This window comes from Clytia hemisphaerica, unplaced genomic scaffold (assembly GCF_902728285.1).
Source record: "Clytia hemisphaerica strain Z4C2 unplaced genomic scaffold, Clytia hemisphaerica genome assembly, whole genome shotgun sequence".
In the NCBI taxonomy this organism is placed as follows: Eukaryota; Metazoa; Cnidaria; class Hydrozoa; order Leptothecata; family Clytiidae; genus Clytia; species Clytia hemisphaerica.
This window is the reverse complement of record NW_027103710.1, coordinates 375,821-399,944: the sequence shown is the minus strand read 5'-3', so window position 1 is coordinate 399,944 and position 24,124 is coordinate 375,821. Positions and strand designations below refer to the sequence as shown.

The 24,124-nt window shown below is 37.5% G+C and overlaps 4 protein-coding genes across 4 annotated transcripts in view; all 4 read right to left on the bottom strand.

Annotated features, from left to right (window-relative positions):
- Positions 1–2,860: 2,860 nt before the first annotated feature.
- On the bottom strand, positions 2,861–5,003 carry LOC136804203 (uncharacterized). The gene is made up of 2 exons (XM_067060907.1): positions 4,856–5,003; positions 2,861–4,656 (listed from the first exon to the last, which is right to left on the bottom strand). The coding sequence occupies exons 1-2, from the start codon at positions 5,001–5,003 to the stop codon at positions 2,861–2,863; spliced, it is 1,944 nt and encodes a 647-aa protein (XP_066917008.1).
- Positions 5,004–5,161: 158 nt separating this feature from the next.
- LOC136804202 (uncharacterized) lies at positions 5,162–7,189 on the bottom strand. Its single transcript, XM_067060906.1, has one exon. It carries the CDS (start codon positions 7,187–7,189, stop codon positions 5,162–5,164), a length of 2,028 nt encoding a protein of 675 aa, XP_066917007.1.
- A 188-nt stretch (positions 7,190–7,377) lies between these two features.
- LOC136804201 (uncharacterized) lies at positions 7,378–8,187 on the bottom strand. The gene has a single exon (XM_067060905.1). The coding sequence runs from the start codon at positions 8,185–8,187 to the stop codon at positions 7,378–7,380; it is 810 nt and encodes a 269-aa protein (XP_066917006.1).
- Positions 8,188–15,672: 7,485 nt separating this feature from the next.
- The window catches only part of LOC136804223 (uncharacterized), a 29,892-nt gene continuing 21,440 nt past the window's right edge, over positions 15,673–24,124 (bottom strand). The window contains exons 16-21 of the mRNA XM_067060923.1: positions 23,128–23,166; positions 21,714–21,812; positions 20,186–20,230; positions 19,830–19,955; positions 18,514–18,609; positions 15,673–15,842 (exon numbers count right to left, since the gene is read on the bottom strand). Of these exons, the coding sequence (XP_066917024.1) occupies positions 15,700–15,842; positions 18,514–18,609; positions 19,830–19,955; positions 20,186–20,230; positions 21,714–21,812; positions 23,128–23,166 (548 nt within the window). The 3' untranslated portion in view covers positions 15,673–15,699. The remainder of the gene's footprint in view (positions 15,843–18,513; positions 18,610–19,829; positions 19,956–20,185; positions 20,231–21,713; positions 21,813–23,127; positions 23,167–24,124) is intronic.

The window sequence follows — 24,124 nt, the reverse complement described above, 5'->3', positions numbered from 1 at the left end:
GGCTTTCTCCATGGCATCGAAAAAACTTTGTAGGAGTCACCCGGACGTCCTTTATTGAGGTATCGTAGATCAACGACTGGGTCTGGGTCTTCCCCTAGGATTGCTTGCCTTAACCTTCCATCGATTTCTTTGTTTTAATCGACGGTTGCATCTCCAGTCAAATCGGTGTAGATATTACGAAGGACATGTTTGGGAATGGCCAAACCCTGAATTTTTGAAACTTTATTGGTAAAATCTCGGCGCATCTGTCTTGTATGGTAAAAAGGCAGGAATTCTTCAATTTCACTTAAAATCTGAGACCCTTTGTAAGTACCTCATCGATGTTACGTTTATTTGGAACCATCCATACAACGGAAACAGCACGGATACTGCCACCTAGATCATACCTGAAAGTCTGTCCTTTGCTACCAGAAAATAAGGGCATCTGAAAGCGGACAATATACTTTCGGGAAAAACGTTAACCAGTTGTTATCAAATACTGCATGATTTTAGACACTAGTTGGTATTCACTGGTGTTATAAAGTCTAATGAAGTGAAGCCGATAGCTAGAAGTGAATCTGCGTGGTAGAATTTGAAGCAAGTTTAATCCTACCAAAGTTGCGCAACCCGCGTGGTTTCCATACAAACGCTAGATTGAAAATAGCATTTATCGCTAGATTTTGAAAAAATGATGCTCGGAAACATCCTTTATCCATTGTCCGGGAAAGATTAAGATTAACTTCTAGCATTCGGCTTAAATTCAATGATCAAGTCCATAATAGCCTAACCTATACCAAAAGCTCTGGATTAGATAGGCTAAAATCTTTTACAAGTCTGGCGAAATTATCGAGACGCTTACAACCATCGAGCCAAAGATTACAAATGAAGTGTCAATACCTCACAACCGTCCAAATTTGATTGATTACCCTCGCTTGAAAACGTACTTCGAAACACACATGACAGAGGGACTGTACCTGCTACAGTTTCGTAAATGTGGTAACACCGAATGTTGTGTGAAGAGGAACGGGGATTTACCACCTCTTGTGCCATTACCGTTCCCATACCAGGACAAGATCATTACATGTCGTTTCACAGTCTTTATGGCAAAGTGAAAACCACAGAAAATAACTACCCTTCCCTCCAACAGACTGACAAGGATCAAAAGAAGAAAAAAAAAGAAGGGTAAGTCAAATCTTTGCTCTATCATTTTTGGAAGTCTTTCTCTTTCCATGTTTTACCATACTCTATTGCTGAGGGTCGGTTTTTTCACCTTTCAAAGTCTCTCTAAGGGGCGGAAAAATCAGAAAGTTTTAAATTAGTCTCTCTAAGGGTCGGAAAATTCAGGATTTTTAGGAAATTTTTTTTTTTTGCTTAAATTCAATGATCAAGTCCATAATAGCCTAACCTATACCAAAAGCTCTGGATTAGATAGGCTAAAATCTTTTACAAGTCTGGCGAAATTATCGAGACGCTTACAACCATCGAGCCAAAGATTACAAATGAAGTGTCAATACCTCACAACCGTCCAAATTTGATTGATTACCCTCGCTTGAAAACGTACTTCGAAACACACATGACAGAGGGACTGTACCTGCTACAGTTTCGTAAATGTGGTAACACCGAATGTTGTGTGAAGAGGAACGGGGATTTACCACCTCTTGTGCCATTACCGTTCCCATACCAGGACAAGATCATTACATGTCGTTTCACAGTCTTTATGGCAAAGTGAAAACCACAGAAAATAACTACCCTTCCCTCCAACAGACTGACAAGGATCAAAAGAAGAAAAAAAAAGAAGGGTAAGTCAAATCTTTGCTCTATCATTTTTGGAAGTCTTTCTCTTTCCATGTTTTACCATACTCTATTGCTGAGGTGTGAGCCATGGTTTTTAAGCTTGCTTTAAGAATCTACTTATTATGACTCTGGACGATTCTTTCATTCTTTCATTGTATAATAGTAAGTAAGTCTGCGACCGCAGTCGGAGGCGACCCGAAGGCTCCTCTTTCGATAGCTGTCTACCCGAAGGTAGGGGAGGGCGCCACTCTTTCTCCCTGGATTGCTCCACTTACCCTTGATCCTTCTCTTAATTGCTGAGCATCTAGCAGAGAGGCATCAAGTACCATTTTGGGAATCTTTGGTATGACCCGGCTGGGGGTTGAACCCACAACCTTGTGCACCGTAGCCGGATGCTCTACCACTGCACTACGGTCATTGTATAATAAAAGCCTAAAATTAGGTCAAAAAGTCAATCGAGCGCCTGAGCTGAGACGCTGGTCAGAAAATGGGGTCATGTGGTGGATTTTCTGGATATTATCCGTCTCTTTTATTACATTTCATTTTAGATACAAGTACTTGGCTAGCAAACTGGTGTCCGTCCTTGATTGTCAAAAGTGTGGCAAACCACGTGGTATATACTGTCTCAAAGGACAAAATGGCATTTCAACTGAGGTATCCAGCAAATCGACGATATCGTCTTTACGTGTGGTATGGACCTTCGCACATCAACAATCTATTGTGGAAAACTCAACTGCAGCTCGCCCATAGAAAGCACATACTACATCTCACGACCTAAAGATAAATATGTTTGTTATCACTGTGGGTGTCCTGAGTTTATCACTGTGGGTGTCCTGAGTTTATCAAGGATGACATGACGACAAAACTGGCCGAGTTCAGCACCGTTTATCCAATTTGCACAATTTGCAAAGCAAGATGAAAAACCCAGCTTATGTTAACCCCTGTGATTCCAAGCAAATAAAGAGGACTGTATTTTTCTATTAAATTTCACAAGATGTTTCTTATATAACTTCAAATTTCAACTAAATAAAAACGCTAACTTTACAACAAAAAACATGCTTTATATACTAATTGTCACGTGACTTCATCAATTATTCACACTCCCCCGGCCAGTGGTACGGCGTTTCGTAACCGTTTCTTTCTTGAAAGTTTCTACGGGATAAAGTTTATTCACGGGGCGAGTAATCAAAGTTCTAGTCTTTCCAACAAATATCTTAGCACCACGAGTACCAATCAGTTCTCTTACGCGACCGAGTCGCCATTTGTGTCGTGGTTGTTTGTCGTCGTAAATTAAAACTACGTCATTAACGCGAATTAACTGTCCTCTAGGTCGATTTTGTATGGTGTATTGACGTAAGGTGTTCAAATATTCCTTTCGCCAACGATTCCAGAAATGATCGATCACAGTTTGAAGATACTTGTGACGTTTCGACAGTTCAATTTCGTCATTCAAATTTACTTCGTTTTCGTTTGTATTTCGTAGACTCAACTTTCGACCAAATAATAAATGATTAGGCGTCAATGGTTCCTCTAAATCATCATCGTCAAGTTCATTCAAAGGACGCGAATTTACAATGTTTTCAGTTTCTGCAAGGACAGTTTGAAATTCAGTAAAACTAAGGCAGGCGTTGCCAATAGTTTTCTTTAGACAACGTTTAACAGTTTGTACAAGTCTTTCAAACATTCCTCCATGCCACGGAGCCTCGGCAATGTTGAAACTCCAATCAATATTACGTGAAGTGGCGAAGGATTGCACTTCTTGAGCAATGAACATAGTCCCGTTATCACTCAAGACTTTCTGAGGGCATCCTCGTCTAGCAATAAAACGAATAAGGCTAGAAACGAATGCTGTAGCTGTTGCATCTTGGACAAGATCAAGCACCACACCTCTAGTAGTAGCGCAGGTGTATAGTGCAGTGTAGGATTTGTAGAGTTCATCTTCTAATTCGTCTTCAATGTAAACGTTCTTACAAAGGATAGGACCGAAATAATCAACACCAGTACCACTGAAGGGTACATCGTCTCTCAAACGAAGTTTTGGAAGGTCAGCTTCTTCTGGATAACGATAATGTCTAGGGTTGAACTTTTTACAAGGGCACGGATATTTTGCGAGAACGCCTCTTACGAAGCTACGACCGCGCGTAATCCAAAAACGATTTCTAATTTCAGCAAGTGTTTGTCGAGCACCGAGGTGTTGTACTAGTCTATGACAATCAATTGTAATCAATTCAGCGAGTTTGTGTTCTCTGTTTATAACAATAGGAGATCTGGTTTCGTATGGAATATCTGCGTTTTTAATACGGTCATTTGTACGTAATAGACCTTTTGTATCGAGGGTAACGTTCAAGCATTTTTCTAACTGTTGTCGGTCTTCTTGATCAATTATTGTCTGGTTTTCTTTGATCCATCGAAACTCCGCCTCTCGTATCTCGTCAACATTCAGTTTTGACGTCATAACTCTTTCTTCTTTAGGTACTCGAATATTTCTCAAAAATCTCAAAACATAAGCTGTTATTCTGTACAGCTTTTGTAAACACGAGAACTTCTCAATAACAATAACTTTTCCAATTGAATGGTGTACCTCATTAATATTAATGAGAACAGATTTCTTCTTCTCCTCTCTCTCAAACTCAATCAGGGAATCCTCTCCCAGGGAAGGAAGATTCTTTTCGTGTAAAGTTTTCTCAATGTTCTCCAACAGGAAAGATGGCCCTTGCCACCACAAATCGTCGTGAACGGAATTCTCTTTGCGTGTCGTCAAATCAGCAGGATTGTCGTCCGTACTGCAGTAATTCCACAAAGATGGCGAAACAAATTTACGAATTTTGTTAACTCGATTTTCAACAAAAGTTTTAAACTCTTTGTGAATAGCTTTGATCCAAGCTAAGTGTGATCATTGAATCACTCCAACAAAAATAGCCATCAATAAACATTTCTCTCGATAACGACGAATAAACATTTTCAATTAAAGTTGATAAAATAAAATTTCCAAGTAACTCTTTTCGTGGAATCGTAAACTCTTGCTTTTTCAATGGAACGACACGCGATTTCGACGTAACAAAATTAATAATAACATTCTCACATTTGGTAACTCCTTTAATATATACACAACAGCCATAAGCTAAATCAGCAGCATCGGAGAAACCGTGTAAATAAATTTTCTCAATCGGGTCATTAATCGAGCAACCAGTAAAATAATATCTATTCACAACAATAGCTGGAACATTCATAAAACTTTGAACAACTTTCAACCACTTTGTACAAATTTCGTTTGGGAGTGTTTCATCCCAGCCAACATTCAATAAACAAATTTCACGAAAAAGCAATTTCAAGCCAATAGTTAATGGCTGAACGAAACCAATTGGATCGTAGATTCCAGCAATAATTTTCAAAATTTCTCTCTTTGTTGGCATTTCTTCTTTGACTCTTTGACGTTCTCGAATAGTCCTTTGACGGACAAAATCAATTTGTCGTCAAGCTCATTCCAGACAATACCAAGAACTTTACTATTTTGTAAATCTTCGTTTTTGTATTCTACTTTTTCTTTCTTATTTATTTCATTTTTCTTATTTATTTCTTTTTCTTCTTTCTCATTTATTATTTCTCTTAGTTCTTGACTGTTCGTGCGCCACTTTCTCAGAGGAAAGCTCGCTTCCATAAATCTCAATTTGAATTTCTTGTACAAATCGAGACCATTTTCAACACTACTAGTTCCGGTGTTTAAATCATCAACGTAGAAATGATCACGGACCTTTCTACTGAACTCAGGATCAAGTTGCTCATATTTCTTGGCAACTTTTCTCACACACCCATTTAGCAAAAATTGCGAACTTGTAACACCCCAGATAATACGAGTAAAACGAAATGTTTGAATTTCAGGAAATTTAGCATAAGGATTTTTGTACCATAAAAATCTCATAAAATCACGATGTGCAGGATCAATTTCAATCTGGGTGTATGCTTTTTCAATATCAGCACACAAAGCAATGGGATGTGAACGAAAATTTAATAACGAGTCAAATAACAAAGGGTTTAAGCACGGACCCTTGTACAAAACATCATTAAGACTGACGCCGTCACGATACTTAGCACTTGCATCAAACACGACCCTGACTTTGGTTGTAATTTTGTCAGGTCTCACCACTTCTCGATGTGGTAGATACGTCACCATGCCGGGCTCGCCTGGGTCATCGTCAGGTACGGGCTCGATCACCCCTTTACTCAATTGATCATCAAAAACAGCACTATACTGTTCAAAAAGTTCTGGATTCTTTCCAATACGATTGTGTAACGAGTCTAAGCGTTTCTTGCTCAGTAAATAATGGTCGGGTAGCGAAGATTGCGAATCTTTGAACGGAAGTTTTACGACAAACCTTCCTTCAGCAAAATCGATCTCGTCGTTAAACTTGTCATAAACGGAGCGTTCATTCTCCTTGATACCGATAGTTTCTAAGTCCCAAAAGTTTTTCACTTCCTCTGACAGGAGTTTATCCTCACGAGTTTCACAGACAATTTTCATAACGTGGGCTGACACAACATTGGTACTACTTTCTGGAAATTTCATTGGGCCACTCAAAACGTACCCAAATAACGATTTCAATAAAGTCAATCCACTTTTATCTTTCTTAACATCACCTGTCATAAGCTCCCAATAATAATCTCCTCCTATCAATACGTCAATAGATTTCTCCACAGTTTTGTCATTCTCAGCAAGGGTATATTGCTTCAAATGCGGAAATTCCTCTAAAACAGTTCCTATATCTTGTCCGCTGACGGGGGCACAGATTGTTGGTACAGCAAAAGCTTTGATTTTGACAGCGGAATCTCCTTTCAAACTCAATTCATACTCTTTCACGGAGGAAATTTTCTCTTTCGACGAGCCAAAAGTTTTTACACACATGTTTACTTTGCGAATGGGCGATAAATTCAAATCTTTAACAACTTTCTCAGTAATGTAGGTTTGCTGAGCACCGGAGTCAAACAGTACACGAACTCCACGAGCTTTATTATCACTTTCTGCAATTCCGTTGGCGGTTTGCAATAAAACAGTTCCTGAATCATCAACTAAATTTTGACTTTTCTCAATAATAACAGCAGTTTGTAATTCTGTGAGGGAGAGTGTTTCGTCGTTTTTCTCCTCACTTTTCTCATCAGTTTTTTCTCCTTTTGTGTTTGTTTGTTGACATAAAGCGGTAGGGTGATTCCCCGAGGTCCCACATTTGTAGCATTTGATCGTAGTTTTACACTCCTTTTTCGAGTGTCCCGGTTTCAAACAATTAAAACAACAATGGTTTTTCTTTAAAATTTCTCTGCGAGCACTATTTGTCGTAACAATAGTACATTGATCACTGTAATGATCTGTGCTTTGGCAAAATCTGCAAAACTTTTTTCTTTGTTGTGCACCTCCAAAGTTCATTGAGGAACGTTTTTTCGAATTCGAATTTTCTGCTTCGGGACCTTTCAAATAATCAAAGTTTTCTCTTGCTAGAATTTCCTCATTAATAGCTTTCAAAAATTCAGTTATGTCCCAAGTGTTACTTCCAAGAGTTCTACTGAGATGTAAACGAACGACATTTGGTAATTTCTCTAAAAACAATAGGTATATCAACATCGGACCCAAAGTTTTTCTTTCTCAATTCCGGTTGATTTTAAAGCACGGACGTTGCTTTCGACTGAGTCATACAATTTTCGAAGTTCTTTAGCTGAGCCGTTACTTGGCTTTTCTAATTTAATCAGTTTATTCATAAGACTCGAACGGATGAGTTGCGAATTTCCATAACGTTCAGTTAGGAGTTGCCAGGCTTTATCATAATTTTCTCCACTAAGTGGAAGTCCTTGAATTGCTTGCTGAGCTTCATCTCGAACGTAACTTTGCAAATACGTGAATTTTTCAATGTCAGACAGTTTCGAATTTTCGTGGATGGTCGCAGTAAACGTGTCTCTAAACGAATTCCATTCTAACGGGTCTCCTTTGAATTTCGGGATTTCGATTTTCGGCAAGCGGACACCGTCGTTCTTTCTTTCGATGATCGGTTGTTGTACTGTGGCAGCGATTGTACCCGTAGCGATCGGCGTGACGTTTACGTTAGCGTAAGGTGCTTCAAGTTTTCGTTCTAATCGTTTAAGTTTTGAAACGTACTTCTGTACTTTCAGTTCAAATTCAGTGTTGGCATTCAGTTCATCAGCCATTTCCTCGTCATCAGACAGGAGTTCCAAAATTTTCTCGTCAAGTTTTTTAATCGTATCGTGCTTACTTTGTATCGTGATGATATTGCTATTCAGTTCATCCATTACATCGTATCGTTGTGTTTCGGTGAGCGTATCAAAATTCGGGTTGTCGAACTTGGCAAACAATTTACTAGCGTTCAGTCGGTAAGCGTTTCTGCTTTTCTTCAATTTGGCAAGGTCAGCCATATTTTCAAAATCAAATCAATAATCACGTGTAATTAAATCTCAAATATCTGCTATCGGTAACAAATCCAAAATCAAATCAAAACTTCAATATCCGAACCGCGTATCAAAAATCAAATCAATTCCAATAAATCAAATCTCATAACAACAACAAATCAATTCCAATATCCGGGTCGGTCAGGACCATGTGATTCCAAGCAAATAAAGAGGACTGTATTTTTCTATTAAATTTCACAAGATGTTTCTTATATAACTTCAAATTTCAACTAAATAAAAACGCTAACTTTACAACAAAAAACATGCTTTATATACTAATTGTCACGTGACTTCATCAATTATTCACAACCCCCAAAGAAAAACCAAACAAAAAAGAGGGGACAAAAAACAATCAATTTCAGCGCTGTTCCAAACGAAAAAGGTTGTCCTCTCAAACCAACAGATCAAGATCAAACGACATCAGCAACCAACAGTTCAAAAGCTCCAACATCCAAACAATCGACCTCTTCAAGCAATAGAGCTCCACCCAAACCAACCATTCAAACGACTCATGCGAGCGTCAAAAGTCCCAAAGGTCCTGTCAAACCAACCAATCAAACGACATCGGCAACCAACAGTTCCAAAGCTCCAAAATCGAAACGTTCGACCTCTTCAATCAATGAGAAAACTCTGACCAATCCAACGATTAATACGATCCATGCGAGCAGTCCCAAAGCTCCTGTCAAACCAACCAATCAGAATCAAACGACATCAGCAAGCAACAGCTCCAAAGCTACCACATCGAAACAATCGGCCAAAGTTTCGACCAAATCAACCATTCAAACGACCCATGCGAGCAGAGGTCCTGTCAAACAATCCAGTAAAACGACATCAGCTTCAAAATCGAAACGAACGCGCAAGAAACCCGGGGGGGGGGGTACTTAGGCAAAAATAGGTGCTGGGTATGTGCGGATGGTAAGGGTCGGGTTTTTCACCTTTCAAAGTCTCTCTAAGGGTTACAAAAATCAGGAAATTTCAAAGTAGTCTCTCTAAGGGTGGGAAAAATCACGATTTTCAGAAAGAAAAATTGATTTTGAAAGAAAAAATTACAAAAAAGTCTCACTAAGGGTAGGAAATTTTTGAAAATCAGAGAAAATTTTTCGAACTGACGTCTGTGAGCAATGGGTACATACTAATTGTGCGAAAAAGGGCGACTGGCGTCAGATACGCCGTGATTCTTGGCTCTGTCAGGGTCACAAAGATGCTGTTATTGAACTATCGGGGGACTCCTCCGACTCAATGGATGAATATTGAATTTAAAATTTTAGTTTTCACTTTTTTTATCAAATATTGGCTTTGTTTACACTATATTTTCCTAATATTTAAAACGGACTTTCTTTAGGTTAAGGTTTTTCTTATGATTTTTTGAAGAGAAGTTTACTTTTGTACTTTGTCTTTTCATTAAGAAACAAGCATTACTTTAATAAGTATTACATTTATTTCGGAGCATCTATTGCAGAGCTTTTATTTTTTTTCCAGAATTTTGTATAATCATAGTTTAGTTTTTCCTATTGTTAAAACTTGTTCCTTTTATGATTTACATTGTACTACAAGCTGTTACTACGAATGTATAAGACTACCTACTTTGTCTTTTTTGATGGGCCCCTCTGTCTTTTTCCGGGCTTGGGACCAGCAGGTTAGTCAAATCAAAAACCTGACGACATCATTATGTCAGTTTTCAGAACACCGAAGTAGTTTCCATTCAATGATTTTATAGGGCCTCGAATTTTAGCTTCAATTCAGGGCCCGCGCCACGATTTTGAAAGTGAGGGGGCCAACAAAATATAGTGACTAAGGAGGCGCAACCATGGTTTGCGCCAACGGGCGGGAAAATTTTGGATTTTGACCTGTCTTATTTGGCTAAAACAGCTTCCTTTTTGCTCTGATTTTCTGAACGAAAACTGTTAAGTTTGTTTGTTTAAAACAAAATAGTATAATTAGACTTATTTAAGTGTCCATCTGTCCCGTCTTAGAAAGGTTCTAACGTTTTTATTGGCACGCGCACAGAAAAGAAAAAAATAATTAGGTGAAGAGAAACTTTTTATTTTGCTTTGCAAAAAAGTGGAGGGGCCATGGCCCCCGGCCCCCCGGTGGCGCGGGCCCTGCAATTTGGTTAAAACCGCTATAAATTCATGTTATATACTGCTTCGTTAATATTCTTTAACAAGGTAGCCTACTTTTTGAACTGTTCCTACTTCAATTCCATGATTGTAGCGGTAGAAATTTCCGGCAACATAATTACCGACTCAAGTCGTCGGACATTTGAAAATTATTAAAAACCCGAACATATTTGGTACCCACCGACCGACCGACCGACTCGTTTTTATGTCATTTTAGGACCCGAACGCAACATATTTTTTATTGCCGCCCAAGTGAATTCCTATGCAGGCAGGAGGAATACTTCGTCTTACACTACTGAGGCTACCATTTTTGCTCTAAATGTCAAAGTTTACGGAATTCAGTACGCATGCTCAGTTTTTGAAATGCGGGAACTCGTATTTCAAGAATTTTCAAGTACACACTAAAATCGAAGTAATACACATTTTAGAATAACCATTAAAATCAATGAAAATAAACTTTTTCGGTATATAATAAAATACATAGTTCGTTTGCGTTGTTATAACGAATAGTGTATTACCTTGTTCAGGTAGAAATGAACACTCTTCAGTGTCTTCAATGTCTAAATCTGAAGTCAATAATGGGTAAGTACAAGCCTAGTAAGAACAACATTTTTCTTTAATTATTATTTTCAAATAACCCATTTTCCAAGCTTTATTAGAGAAAATGACACTTTTAAGTTTTAATCAAGGTGCTAACTGAAAATATATATATTTTGGAAATACTTCATCACAAAATTACTTGAAGTTTCTTTCTTTTTCATTAATTTTCTTCCAGCGTATGGGAATGTTGTGTTTCCAAAGGAATCCAGTTTTGGAGCGTATGGTTCGATTCTTATTACACCTCGATTCCTTTTTGGGCTTCTTAGATAAGGCTTGAAGTGTTATTAAGCCATCTATAGTTTTCTTTTCTTATTGTGAGAGTTGCTTCGAGCCTGGAAATGGATAAAAATACTGTGCGTATTTTAATAAGAAATGACAGCCAGTTTTTACAAAAGAATGTAAATATACAATACGTTAAATCATTACTTAGGTCAACACTATTTAATTAGTGGCGATAAGTCGACATGTGGTAACTGTGTAGAAAAGGCTCGAAACTGTCGACTTTCGGTGCTAGACAGTATGGATTTCTTCAATTTTTTGAAAAAATGAATAATAGAGAAGTTATTGAGAAATTATCATATTTTGTCGACTTAACGTTTTCATAGTAAATATTGAGCATGTAAGTCGACATGAAATTTGTCGACTTTCAGTACGTTTTTTTTCAGTAGTTCAAACCGTAGCTTTTAGGCGATGTTTACATATAAACAACGTTTGAGAGATCAGTAAAGTGTTCTCACTAGTTCAAATCGTAAACTTATAGTTGACGTTTATAATTGAGTCGACTTTAAATTTGTCGACTTTCAGTACATTTTTTTCAGCAGTTCAAATCGTAGCTTCTGGGCGACGTTTACATATAATAAATAACGTTTGAGAAATCAATAAGTTTTCTCAGTAGTTCAAATCGCAATTTTAAGTCAACGTTTACATATGATTATGTCGACTTCAAATTTTTGAACAAATTGTCGACTTTGAGTACCTTTTTCCTTTTTCTCAGTAGTTCAAATCGCAGTTTTAAGTCGACGTTTACATTTGAAACAGACAAATAAATTCAGAATTCATATGATTATGTCGACTTCAAATTTTTGAACAAATTGTCGACTTTGAGTACCTTTTTCCTTTTCTCAGTAGTTCAAATCGCAGTTTTAAGTCGACGTTTACATTTGAAACAGACAAATAAATTCAGAAACCTCACTTTTTTTGAAAATCTAAATTGAAAATTCATAGTTATTTTTCTGTGAATTCTCTTAAAATTCGCTCATGTGCCCTAAAAATTACAATTTTAGCGCCTCAAAATTCAAAACTTTTCTCAACGTTACTTACTCTCTAAGAATTAGCCCCCTCACTCCTGCCTGCAAGTCGAGTACATATAGCTGAAACTCCCAAGCCGCTATTTTGAACCTCGAGCTCCAACCCTGATCCTAACTGTTAAATCATCATTTCCCTCCTACCAAACCCTAGCAATCATCATCTTACCATCAGTGTGAAGACAGCAGTTAACGAGGCTAGAATCTCTTTAAGTCGAATATCTCTCTATTTCGAACAAAAAGCTTGGTCCATTTGGTTATTTCATCTCTCATCTCGAACAGTATTAATTGCTCTATCTAAACTACAAAAAACAATCAGAAATGCGAAATCGAACGTCAATAATTCGAAAGTTGAGTGGAAAAAAACAAAAGAAAGCTTGAAACCAAGACTTCGATCGAAAAATGCAACATCCGAATTTTAAAGCAAACTTTCTCTATCTTGAACAAATTATTTGGTACCTTGGGAGTTCGAGATAGAGATTCCACAAAATTTTACGATAAGTGCATTGGTATCGAAATCACAACTACTCCTATGTGCTTACCTTAATCGTACTAATTTTTGCGGGAACTAATTTTCGCGGTTTTTTAAAAAATCGAAAAAAACGTAGTTCGCGGGAACTAGTTTTCGCGGATTTGGTCATTTTTAGACGAATTTCTTTCATTTTCCTAGGGCTCTTTCAAAAAAAAAAACATTTTTCGCGGGTACTTATTTTCGCGAATTAGCCAAAAACCGCGAAAATTAGTACGATTAAGGTAATTGTAGGGGGGGGGTCATTTTCCATTTTCACTCCAATATCACGTAATTATGACCCCCTCCCCCCATTTTACGATTTTTCTTCCAGAGTTCCACCCTCTACAATTAAGCACAGAAGAGTAATAACAGTGGGTTCGACTGACAGGGGTGGTACAGTCACTTTCGGCCGGGGTTGTGGATGGCAAAATATGAAATTTGTCGTTCTTTTTTGTCGTTTTTTTATGAAATTTGTCGTTCTTTTTGTCTATTTTTAGTAATGCAGGAATTGTAAGATAGAGCCTCTCTAAATCAAAACGTGTTTTTCACATATAAAAAATAGTCGAACGTGCTAACCGCACTGGGCTCAATTGTAAAATTGATAAGCTAAGCTTAATCAACAAAATCTGAGGGTTCTAGAAGTCTAATCGCCTGAAAATATTCTAACTTTGTTTTAGGTGCAAAAAAACTCATCCCAGACCCCAAAAATTTTAAAAAATGAAAAAATTGCCCCCAGATATTCACCCAAGGAACAATTGTGCGAAATTTCAGCCAAATCCGACCATTTTTGAAGTCTCCAGGCTGCCCCAAAGTTTTGGGACATACATACACACACACACCCACACACAGACATTCTCAGATTCTAGCTCAACTGAAGTTGAGAAAAATCCACCTTCCTATTTATCTGCCTTTGCACGAAAAACGCCTTGTTGATAACAATGTTCTTTTTACAGCAATCCCTCTCGACATCCATTTTTTTTCAAAAGTGAGCGGGCCGGCGCAGCCAAAGTACTAGGCGACAAATGGATAAAAACAACGCAAAAAAGAACATTCATGTTAGAATCATTAAGGCTAAGGTACCAAACAAGAAAATAAAATATACTTGATGCACCGTGCTTGATATTTCATAATCAACAAAGAAAAACTGATTACAAAATAACCCGATACACAAACAACGAAGACAAATAAACTAACAAAATACAAAGTACCTCTTTAAAGGGGAAGGGGTGTCTAGAAATAAGCTACTTGACCCTCGCATACAATTGAGAGTACGATCGGCCCCACTACATGCTGTTTGTAAAAACTAACAATCATTGTTTAAGGTGAGAATCACTATCTTCCAAAGACATCCTGCGTAAAGGGGATGGGAAAAAACCCATGTTTGAATTACGGTCAATTTCTATAATTTTCCACAATTCTAAAAAAAAAAAAAAATAATACGTGCCTACTCTTAAACAAAAGGAAATATCTTGAAGAACTCCATTTCTGTCAAGGTCATCAACACGTTGGGCAAGCACCTATGGAACTTTTCATAGATTTCCCTATTAAGCGTCTATCTACAAGTGATTTCGAAATAGATGATGCTTTGCACTGTTTAGTCATTTACCAGTATCTCGTATGGATGTGGGAGATATCGATTTGGTAGAAAAAAACATTTTCGAATTTCGTAAACTTATGTTGAATATGAAAATTGAAGTGTTTTACAACTTTTAATAACCGATTTCTAGACTTTGAAGTCAACATTGTGAGTCATGGACCCAATGGAATATATAAGACCATTTAAAACATAACATTTGTACATCCATAATAGCACCTCCATGGTGATATTCCAAATGGAATTTTGACGGATTAATGATGAATCTGAATTTTGTTTTGTTTTGATTGGAAACCTTTCAATACCAAAAATCTTTCCAAGGGTACAACTTCCATTTCACAATTTGTTTTTACGTCAAAATGGGAATCTTTAAAATAAAGGGGTTGTCCCACAGAATGCAGGTTTTCGCTAATTTTGTTTTTAAAATATTGTCATTGAAGCAAACGATACACGTTTTGAGCTGCTGCCTATTCATCCTAAGAAAGCTAATCTTCTGTGCTAATTGTACGGGGTGGGGGGGGGGGGTCATTTTCCATTTTTTCAACCCCAAAATCACTTTATAATGACCCCCCCCCATTTTATGACTTTTGCCCCAAAAATGTCAAAAACCTTCATTTTCCTATGCAAAATCACAAAAATCATTCAAATATCACTTAATCGGCCATTCCAGAACAAGGGGTACGTTACGTCACGCTCATTTTAGACTGGATACCGCCAGTAGGGACCTAGGAGCGCCGCGACCCATGCACCACTTGATAGCACCCATTGAGGCGGTTCAATCGGGCATAGACTCCAATCGTGGTTGACATTTCCTCGGAATGGCCCTAATTATGACCCCCCATTATATGATTTTTTCCGGAGTGTCGACCCCCCGTGCATATTCGACCCCCCCCCCTACAATTAAGCACAGAAGAGTACTCCTTTTAAAACGATTAGTACAGATTTGATAAAATGAGAAGAAAGTTGTCAACTTCATACACTTTGGATCCCCTTTTGAGAAATTATGGAAAATAAGTCAAAATCGTGGATCTAAAAGGCAATTTTGCTCTACCAGGGGTAAGTCAACTGCTTAAAACCCGACCAAAAATAACAAATTGTGCTTTCCTTTGACTTTTATTTCGAAGTTCAATGACAATAGAAGAAATTTATCACGCATGTGCCATTCCTTATTAAGATTTTCAAAACTTTATTCAGAATTTTTCAAAAAGTAACCTGCATTCTGTGGGACAGGGACTGTATAGTGACTCTTACTATTAAAAACAATTCAGGCTTTAAAAAACTTCAAAAGAGAATAAAAAATGAGGGTTCAGAAACCATGAAAAGTTCATTCAACTTTGACATCTTTCGAAATTACAACATGTTCATGGACTTTTTCAATGCTGCAATCTGCTTTAAACTCTTTGATCGTTCATTATTAATCTTCACTTCCAATTTCCTTATCGTCATGATGCCATTGCCATATTTATCTACAAACTTCTTCATTGATGCTTCGTCTACAAAATGAAATTAAAAAATGTTAGCCCTGTCTTGACCTTCGTATAATCAATCTTCCTGATCTCTTTTTGGATGCAGGGAAAAGGAGTTAACCAAGTAGTATGTAGAAATTAGCTGACATATAAATGCTGACATCAACATAAAATTTTGCATCTTTTAGGGCGAACAAATCGAACAAATTTGGAGGAAAAATTAAGTCGACCAAATTAGACAAATGATCCCAATCTCAACATCTACCTTTCAAGCTCTATCTAATGGCGCAATCACTTTTAGCCAAATAAGGAACCGTCAAAAATAGGCTTTTTAAGGGCCTCAAAGCTTATTCCAAACTGCACAGAAAAAAAATTATGCACAGGAAGAAATCTACAAAAACACGAATCACGCATGTGGTTCTGTGCAGGATCACACGCGTGTGATTCATTTGTCTTCCTTTGAGAAAAAGTTTGAATATCCCAAAAGTATTTCACTTCAATTTAACAAGTGAGAGAAGGTGGTGGAATGTGAATTACATTTTCACACGAATGTGATCCACATGCGTGATTTGTGTTTCAGTGTTGCAACCAGGGTTTGTAAATCTGGACGGAAATCATAAAAAGGCATAGCTTCGTTGAGTTTCTTTGCCAAAACTCCTATTACTGACAAGACGGAAAATGAAACTTTCGATCTCATCTGGACGGATTTCCGTCTACACTGTGATATGCACTGCAAGGGTGTATTTTTTCGATTTTCTGCTACGCCACTGAGACCGAGGTAAAACGAGCCTTTTCACCAACCGACTATTAGGCAAGTTCCCACATACTTTTGGGACAGACTTTAAAAGTGGAAATTTTTAGAAAATGAAAATAACCCCCCCCCCCCCCCAGGAGTTCACCCAAGGGATCTAGTGTGCGAAATTTCAGCAAAATCGGACCATGTTTTAAGTCCCCAGCTTGCCCCAAATAGTCAGGTAGAATTAGGTCATAAACTGCCAAAACCGGAACAAAAATGGCGTAGAGATGAAATTTTGCACAGAGGCCCAGGAACATGTCAGGAATCACCAAAAAAAAAAGCCCCACCCCCAGGAAGATGGGAACACCCTCAAATCCATAATGGCGGACATGGTACTTTTTTCTACAATTAATCAAGGGGGGACCCTTGACAACTGATTTTTAATTGTTTTCAAATGTCAAAAATAACTAGACAGGGAGATTCCTTTCGATGAGTAGATAAAGAAAATGGGGTCACTTTTGAAATTTGGACCACGTGATCCCAAGATATGACCTCTAAAGTCCAAAAAATGACGATTTTGATAACGTCAGTATTTTTACTGAGATGGATAAATTGGAACGTCGATAGACTAGTCATGTAGCCCTGATCATGGGCTTTCAGAAAAATATATGGTTTAGTATGTTTAAACCAACTGTTGGCGAGATATAACGATTTTAAAATCGAAAAAAAGTGCTGACTCAAAAATAAGCGTTTAAAACGACTTTAAAATCGTTATATCTCGCCAACGGCTGATCTAAACATATTTAACCATATACTTTTCTGAAAGCCCATGACCAGGGCTACATGGTGAGTTTGTCGATGTTCCAATTTATCGCTCTCAGTAAAAATGTTGACGTCATCAAAATCGTCATTTTTTGGACTTTAGAGGTCATAACTAGGGATCACGTAGTCCAAATTTCAAAAGTGACCCCATTTTCTTTATCTACTCATCGAGAGGAATCTCCCTGTCTAGTTATTTTTGACATTTGAAAACCATTAAAAATCAGTTATCAAGGGTCCCCCTTGATTAATTGTAGAAAAAAGTACCATGTCCGCCATTATGGATTTGAGGGTGTTCCCATCTTCCTGGTGGTGGGGCTTTTTTTTTGGTGATTCCTAACATGTTCCTGGACCTTTGTGCAAAATTTCATCTCTACACCATTTTTGTCTGGGTAGTTATGCAATTCTACCTGACTAAAAGTTTAGCCTCGTTTTGGCGCTAAAACTCGTGACCACGCCCTTAAAATAAAAATTTTGAAAAAAATGTAAAATACCCCCAAAGATTCACACCAAGGATCAAGTGTGAAAAATTTCAGCCAAATCGGAGCATTTTGAAGTCTCGCTAAAAATCAACTTTTCAAAATTTTGAAAATATGAAAAAACACCCCAAGGGATGTACAAAATTTCAGTCACAGTCCATTTTCAAGTGTCCACGCCCCTAAATTTTGAGGGTACAGACTGACAGAAAGACAGACAGACATTCTCAGATTTTAGATTCCAGTAAAACCTAACCTAGCAAGACTGCAGTTAAAAAAAATTCACATAAAGTTTTTTGGTACCTTGGAAGAAATTTTCGCGGCATTTAATTTCGCGGTTGAGGGCATTTTTTTCCAAAATATTGGCTAATTTGGCCTCAAAATGCGAATTTCAGGGGTAAAAATTCCAAACATGAGATTTTTTGTCTTTTTGCGGCATTTAATTTCGCGTTTGACACCCAAAACCGCGAAATTAAATGCCGCGAAAATTTCTTCCCTTAATGTAAAATAGGCACAATTTTCTATCAGTAACAGTGAAATGTTGCACATGCATTCTCTCAAATCCCATCCCATTTTTATCGGAGAGGTCAAAGTTATAAAAAAACTAAACAATACAGAAGGAGGAATTATTTATGAGGTAAGTATCGTTTTTTCTTGATTTTCTTACCAGGTTTTGATTTTCCACATGTAGCTTTCAAGAAAGGACCAAATTCTTTTGACAAAGCTTGCTCTTGAACAGTCGTCCATCTAAAATTCTTTCTCCCTAAACAAAGAATTATGTAATAGTATTAAATTGCCCTACTCAAACTAGGGGGATTTTCAGCGCAAAGCGTGATCCAGATGTGAAATTCTATAAAGAAGTAACCAAGCAGAAAAGCAAAAAAAATCAAATTTTAGTGTTATGGCCAACCTGGTGATTACCATATTCTAAATTAAATGCGAGGTTTAGATGTAATTGTTCATCTATTAGGAAGACAAAGACCCAACAATTACAAAGATCTAACACAGAAGTTGAAAGTCACGAAAGTGCCCAGGAACAAAAGTTCGAGCTAGATAAAGATCGAGAAATAAAGAACTACTCTTCTGTGCTTAATTGTAGGGGGGGGAGGGGGTCATTTTCCATTTTTTCGATTTTTTCACCCCCAAAATCACTTTATAATGACCCCCCCCCATTTTATGACTTTGCCCCAAAAATGTCAAAAACCTTCATTTTCCTAGGCAAAATCACAAAAATCATTCGAATATCACTTAATTATGACCCCCCATTTCCATTTTATGATTTTTTTCCGGAGTGTCGACCCCCCCTCTGCTTATTCGACCCCCCCCTACAATTAAGCACAGAAGAGTAACTTATAATTGATACACTGTGTTTCATGCTGGCGCAATCTTCAAGCAATGCGATGTATTGTAGGTATTGTTCCCAATCGGATTATTATTTTCCAATTGGAAACAATACCTACAATACATCGCATTGCCTGAAGATTGCGCCAGCATGAAACACAGTGTATCAATTATAAGTTAGTTCTTTATTTCTCGATCAAAGATCTAACAAGATTACACTTTTTTTTTTTTTAAGAAACACGTTTTGCTCAGCAGGCTCAATATTTCTTAAGAATTCATCGATTTGAGCCTAAAATGTTTCTTAGATGTTTCTTAACTTAAAACCACTTTTCAATGTCTGGGAAACATATTTTGGAACCTGCGTTTAGTTAATCATTAATCATGTTTTGAAAAGGAAAAATTAAAAGAAAATGGACAAAAAAGTATTATGTTTCTAATTTTCAGCCTGACCATGTTTCTTCGATGTTTCTTAAGTTTTTGGCATTTTGAGCCTCATGTTTCTTAAAAAAAAAAACGTGTACTTAAACAATAACTAGTACAAGTACTACACAAATATTCTATTTTAGGGTATCTAGCCAACTTGATGGGTAACGAAGATTACTCAAATCTCAAAAATGGTCATTTATCCTTTCCTTTTTTTACCTGCAGCGATGATCTTTTTCTTATGAGGTGGTCCCAATTCTTCTTCGTCGCTGCTTTCATTCGTATCTGATGGAGCATACTCATCAAAACTGTCTTCATCTAACCCTTCAGAATCTTCTCCAGACTCTGTGAAATAAAACATAAAATGCTTCAATTTTCATCGTTGAACAAGAGCCATACCAAAAAATACAGCAATAAGGAAAATTTAACCCTTATACAAACTTGCTAAAATTGCTTAGAACTACTTGACAAAATTCTCTTCAAAATTGTCAAACCAGGTTTAAGATTCTGTGAAAGCTCGTAATAAATGTACCAAATTGACCTTATACATTTGTCTCTACAACACCGAAACTCACCAAAATAATTCGTTTTGGCATTTTTCCTCAGTTTTACTTTAGCACCTAAAATAAAAAAGCCCAAAAAAAGTCAAAATAGCAGGAACAGGCAATATGATGGTAAAACAATGCAGTCTGCAGCTTGTTAACACAAAGGAAAACTGCTGTTTTGCACTGATCAGGCAATTATAATCAAATTACTTTGGTCCCCCCACTAATCAATTTTTCGAAAATTTTCCATCCAGGGCATTCGAACATTCCAACCCTCCTTTCCCCACTTATCAACTTTTAAAAGAACATTTTCCGCCCAACTTACAGACTTCGCCTCAATTCTTATCAGCCACTTTCCAACCCCGGCATTGAGTTTTTGAATAAAGAATAAATTTCCAACCCCCCCCCCGGCAATGAGTTTTTGAATAATTTCCAATTTCCACCCCCTCAGTAATATTTCCTATCAATTGATCAAAAGGAATCTCCTTGCTGCTCGTAATGTAATTAGTTTCAACATTTGAAGACCTTTAAAAAAATCCAACACGCATCAAGCGGAATGGACCTACCTGATGAAAATAATCAGATGAAAAATGGCAAGGAAAAAATGGCAACAACATTAAGAAATGCAGACTGCAGCTTGTAAACATGGAAGAACTGTTTTATGGCAATTAAGGCAATTATTTTAAGAAGTTACAGATACAACAAGTGTGCAAAATTTCGGCCAAATCCGACTCCAGCCTGCCCAAAGGTTTTCAGCTTCGTTTTGGCACGCTAAAACTCGTCCCCAAGCCCCAAATATGAAAATTTTGAAAAAATGAAAAAACACCCCAGTTATTCACCCAAGGAGCAAGCGTGCAAAATTTCAGTCAAATCTGACCATTTTTGAAGTGTCCAGCCAGCCCCAAAGTTTTGACACACAGACAGGCGCAGACACACACACACATACACTCTCAGATTCTAGCTCAACTGAAGAGATATTATCGGTTTTTTCTAAATATTGATTGATATTAATTTGCCTCCATATAGAGGGTCAGGGTCATCGACCGCATTGGGCCAAACTATGGCCGAAACCCTTAAATGGTAAAAGGGACTTTACCAAATACGAAAATGTGATTTTTACGGCCAAGAAAAGTTTTCCCAGGAAAAATTACTTCAACCAGTCTATCTTTCGAATCCTATCTTTCTGCAAAAAATCAGAAAAAACTAATGAAGTAATTTTGCTCCAAAAAACCCTATTTTAGACAATCTTTGGCCCAAATCCCCCCCAAAATCTTTTTTAAAAAATCGGGCTCCGTCACATTTTGGGTATTGCCATTTTGCATCATAGTTCAAAAAATTAGAAAATACTGAGCCGATCCCGAGAAAAGCTGGTAACATGCGGACGGACGGACGGACATGGGTTAATTTAAAGGACTACTATAAGGCAGGTCCAAAAAAGTTGTTGGATTTTAAGCTGTTCCCATCTTGTTACTTACAGGCTGCAGTTTTTACTTGTTATTCCTGACATTCTACCAGTCATCAACTTGCCGGAATAAAGAAATCAGTGTTGATGACTTACCTATATATTCCACATTCACTTTCTTCTTCTTCATATTAATCGCTTTCGTTTTTCTTCGTTTTCTTCCAGTTTCTTTCCTTTTGGATGATGGACCTGGGGCTGTATAAAAAGATTTGAAATTTACTGGGAGGACAAGAGAGATTATACATCTTTATCATTAGTTTATTAGTTTTCTTTTTGGCACAGTGGTGTAGTGGGTATCAATCTTGACTCTCGTTCAGGAGGACAGGGTTCGATTCCTATGCAGTGCTGAGATTCGCTTGGCATGTGAATGTACCTTCACCCGGGTTAACCCCATTCATACCATGTGAGGGGAATAGGGCTTTTCCAGAAAATGTATGTATCCCCCCCTGTAGAGGATATTGGATATCCAGGGGGTAAACGATTTTCTGTTCAGAAGCGGATATCCAGGGGTTTTAGCATCTAAAACGGTGAGGATATCCAGGAGGTAAAACATTTTTACAGGTAAAATAGTGGATATCCAGGGGGTAAGCATAATTGCAGAGAGGATATCCAGGGGGTTCCTTTCTGTAGATGCGTATATCCAGGGGGTTGATTTCCTTCCAAAATAGATATCGTCTGCATTTGGGGTAAATTTTTTTTTGGAAAAGTCCATTGGGTACCACTACTCTGATACAAGAGTGTGGGGAGATATGCCAAGAGCTGTGATGTGGTAGTGATACTTAGGTTCGACCGTGCGTGAACAATCGGTTCACCCCGTGTCGTTCGAGTATCATAACTATACACAAATAGCTCTGCAGTGTCGCGAACACAGGGTTGGCAGTTCAAGGCAAGCGCAGTGATTTCCCTGTCCTAAGACAGTGAATACTGTCCTGGATAGGACCTATTCCGTTCATCGGAAGGACTACACGCTTTTTTTATAAGAATATTAGGGTGAAAATTGGCCAAATCGTAAGAATACCCTTCAGGGTGAGTTTCATAGATTTTATTAAGAATATTGTCGTTTTCTATTTGGTAACAAAAATAACTAAGTTTTTTTGTTCGACTTAAACTAAAATTCTATGGTAGAAATATAATTTTAGCTTCCAATGTGCACAAAAAAGGGCCAAACTCTCAAAAAGGTCATTTCTTATGGTGTTGTATGAAGGTCAAGCAGGATCAAGTCTGAAAATGTAAGAATACGTTAAGAATATTTCACCCTTAATTTTGGCAATTTCTTTAGAATACTTGACCCTCAGCCAAAGTACACTATTCTTATAAAAAAGCGTGTATCTCTCTATTTCTTAGTTTTCTTAGAAAGGTTTATAAATCAAGTCAACGCACGGCACAATAATTTTTATTAAATAATTTCTGAAGCTAAATATTGTGGCTGGGGGGGGGGCTGGGATATTTAAGACAAAAAGGTACCTTTCAGAGAGGATCAGTAAGTACGGGTTAAAGAAACATAACTCACCTGAATTGGCTACATTTACTACGGGAACTCCATTTGCACCTAATAATACAAGCAAAACGTTGAATGAGTCAACAAGAAAGATCGAATAGACAAAAGGACTAACAGCAATCAAGTGTACTCAAATTCTGCTAAACTTCATGTACTCGTTTGTGGCTAATTGCTGGGGGGTCTAATTAGGGGTGGGGGTGGGTGTTCAGAGGAAGAATCCACAAAATAAGGGGAGGTCATTATAAAGTGCTATTGGAATTATTTTTGTTATTTTCCCTAGGAAAATGAAGGTTTTTGGCACTTTTTAGGCAAAAAAAGCGCAACGAGTAGAAAAAAACGTTTCGCCAGCAATTTAAACCTGGCATTGGAATCAGCTCTTTGAAAGGGGTAAGAGACATGCTGGCAGCTATACTCTAGGGGCTCCCTTTTTCCCCGTAGGATATTGCCGTTCCACTGGGTTTTTTTCTGGAAATGAAAATACATGGGTTATATGGGTCCAATAAACTTACTTACGTTATTTGGATCATGGTCGGAAATCCATAATGGCGGATTTTGGGGTCTTACCCTTTTTTTCGAGTTCTAGGTTTTTTTGCGCAAAACCTAGGCATGTTACACATCAATTGACCAGAAATTTCACGCTGATCAAGAAAAAGGTCAGAAACATGGTCTGAAATTTTTTCTATCTCAAGATATGGAGCACTTTCGATTTCAATTTTTTGGGCATGCCCAAAACTGATCATGACATTTTCTGCATTATTTGGCATCAAAATGCGTACTGGAGGTATTTCTAATACCAAATTTAAGGTATTTAGGCATAAAATGAGGTAAAAAGCCCAAATTTTGAAAGTTGCCAAGTGTTTTTGGTTCAAAATCCATAAGCAACTTTTGGGCTGAAATCCTGAAAATCCTTAGCAGCTCCAGCCCTGAGCCGAAAGTTGGGGTTGCTTATAAAAAAAATGTGTAATATGGGGACCAGTAAAGAATTCATGACTTTTAGTGATCTTTAGGA

Bases quoted from the DNA above. Each gene is read 5' to 3' on its own strand.
- LOC136804203 (XM_067060907.1), bottom strand. From the start codon at position 5,003: ATGAATGTTCCAGCTATTGTTGTGAATAGATATTATTTTACTGGTTGC. The intron at 4,657-4,855 runs GTGAGAATGTTA...GATCACACTTAG, and splicing joins TATTAAAGGAGTTACCAAAT to CTTGGATCAAAGCTATTCAC.
- LOC136804202 (XM_067060906.1), bottom strand. From the start codon at position 7,189: ATGAACTTTGGAGGTGCACAACAAAGAAAAAAGTTTTGCAGATTTTGC.
- LOC136804201 (XM_067060905.1), bottom strand. From the start codon at position 8,187: ATGGCTGACCTTGCCAAATTGAAGAAAAGCAGAAACGCTTACCGACTG.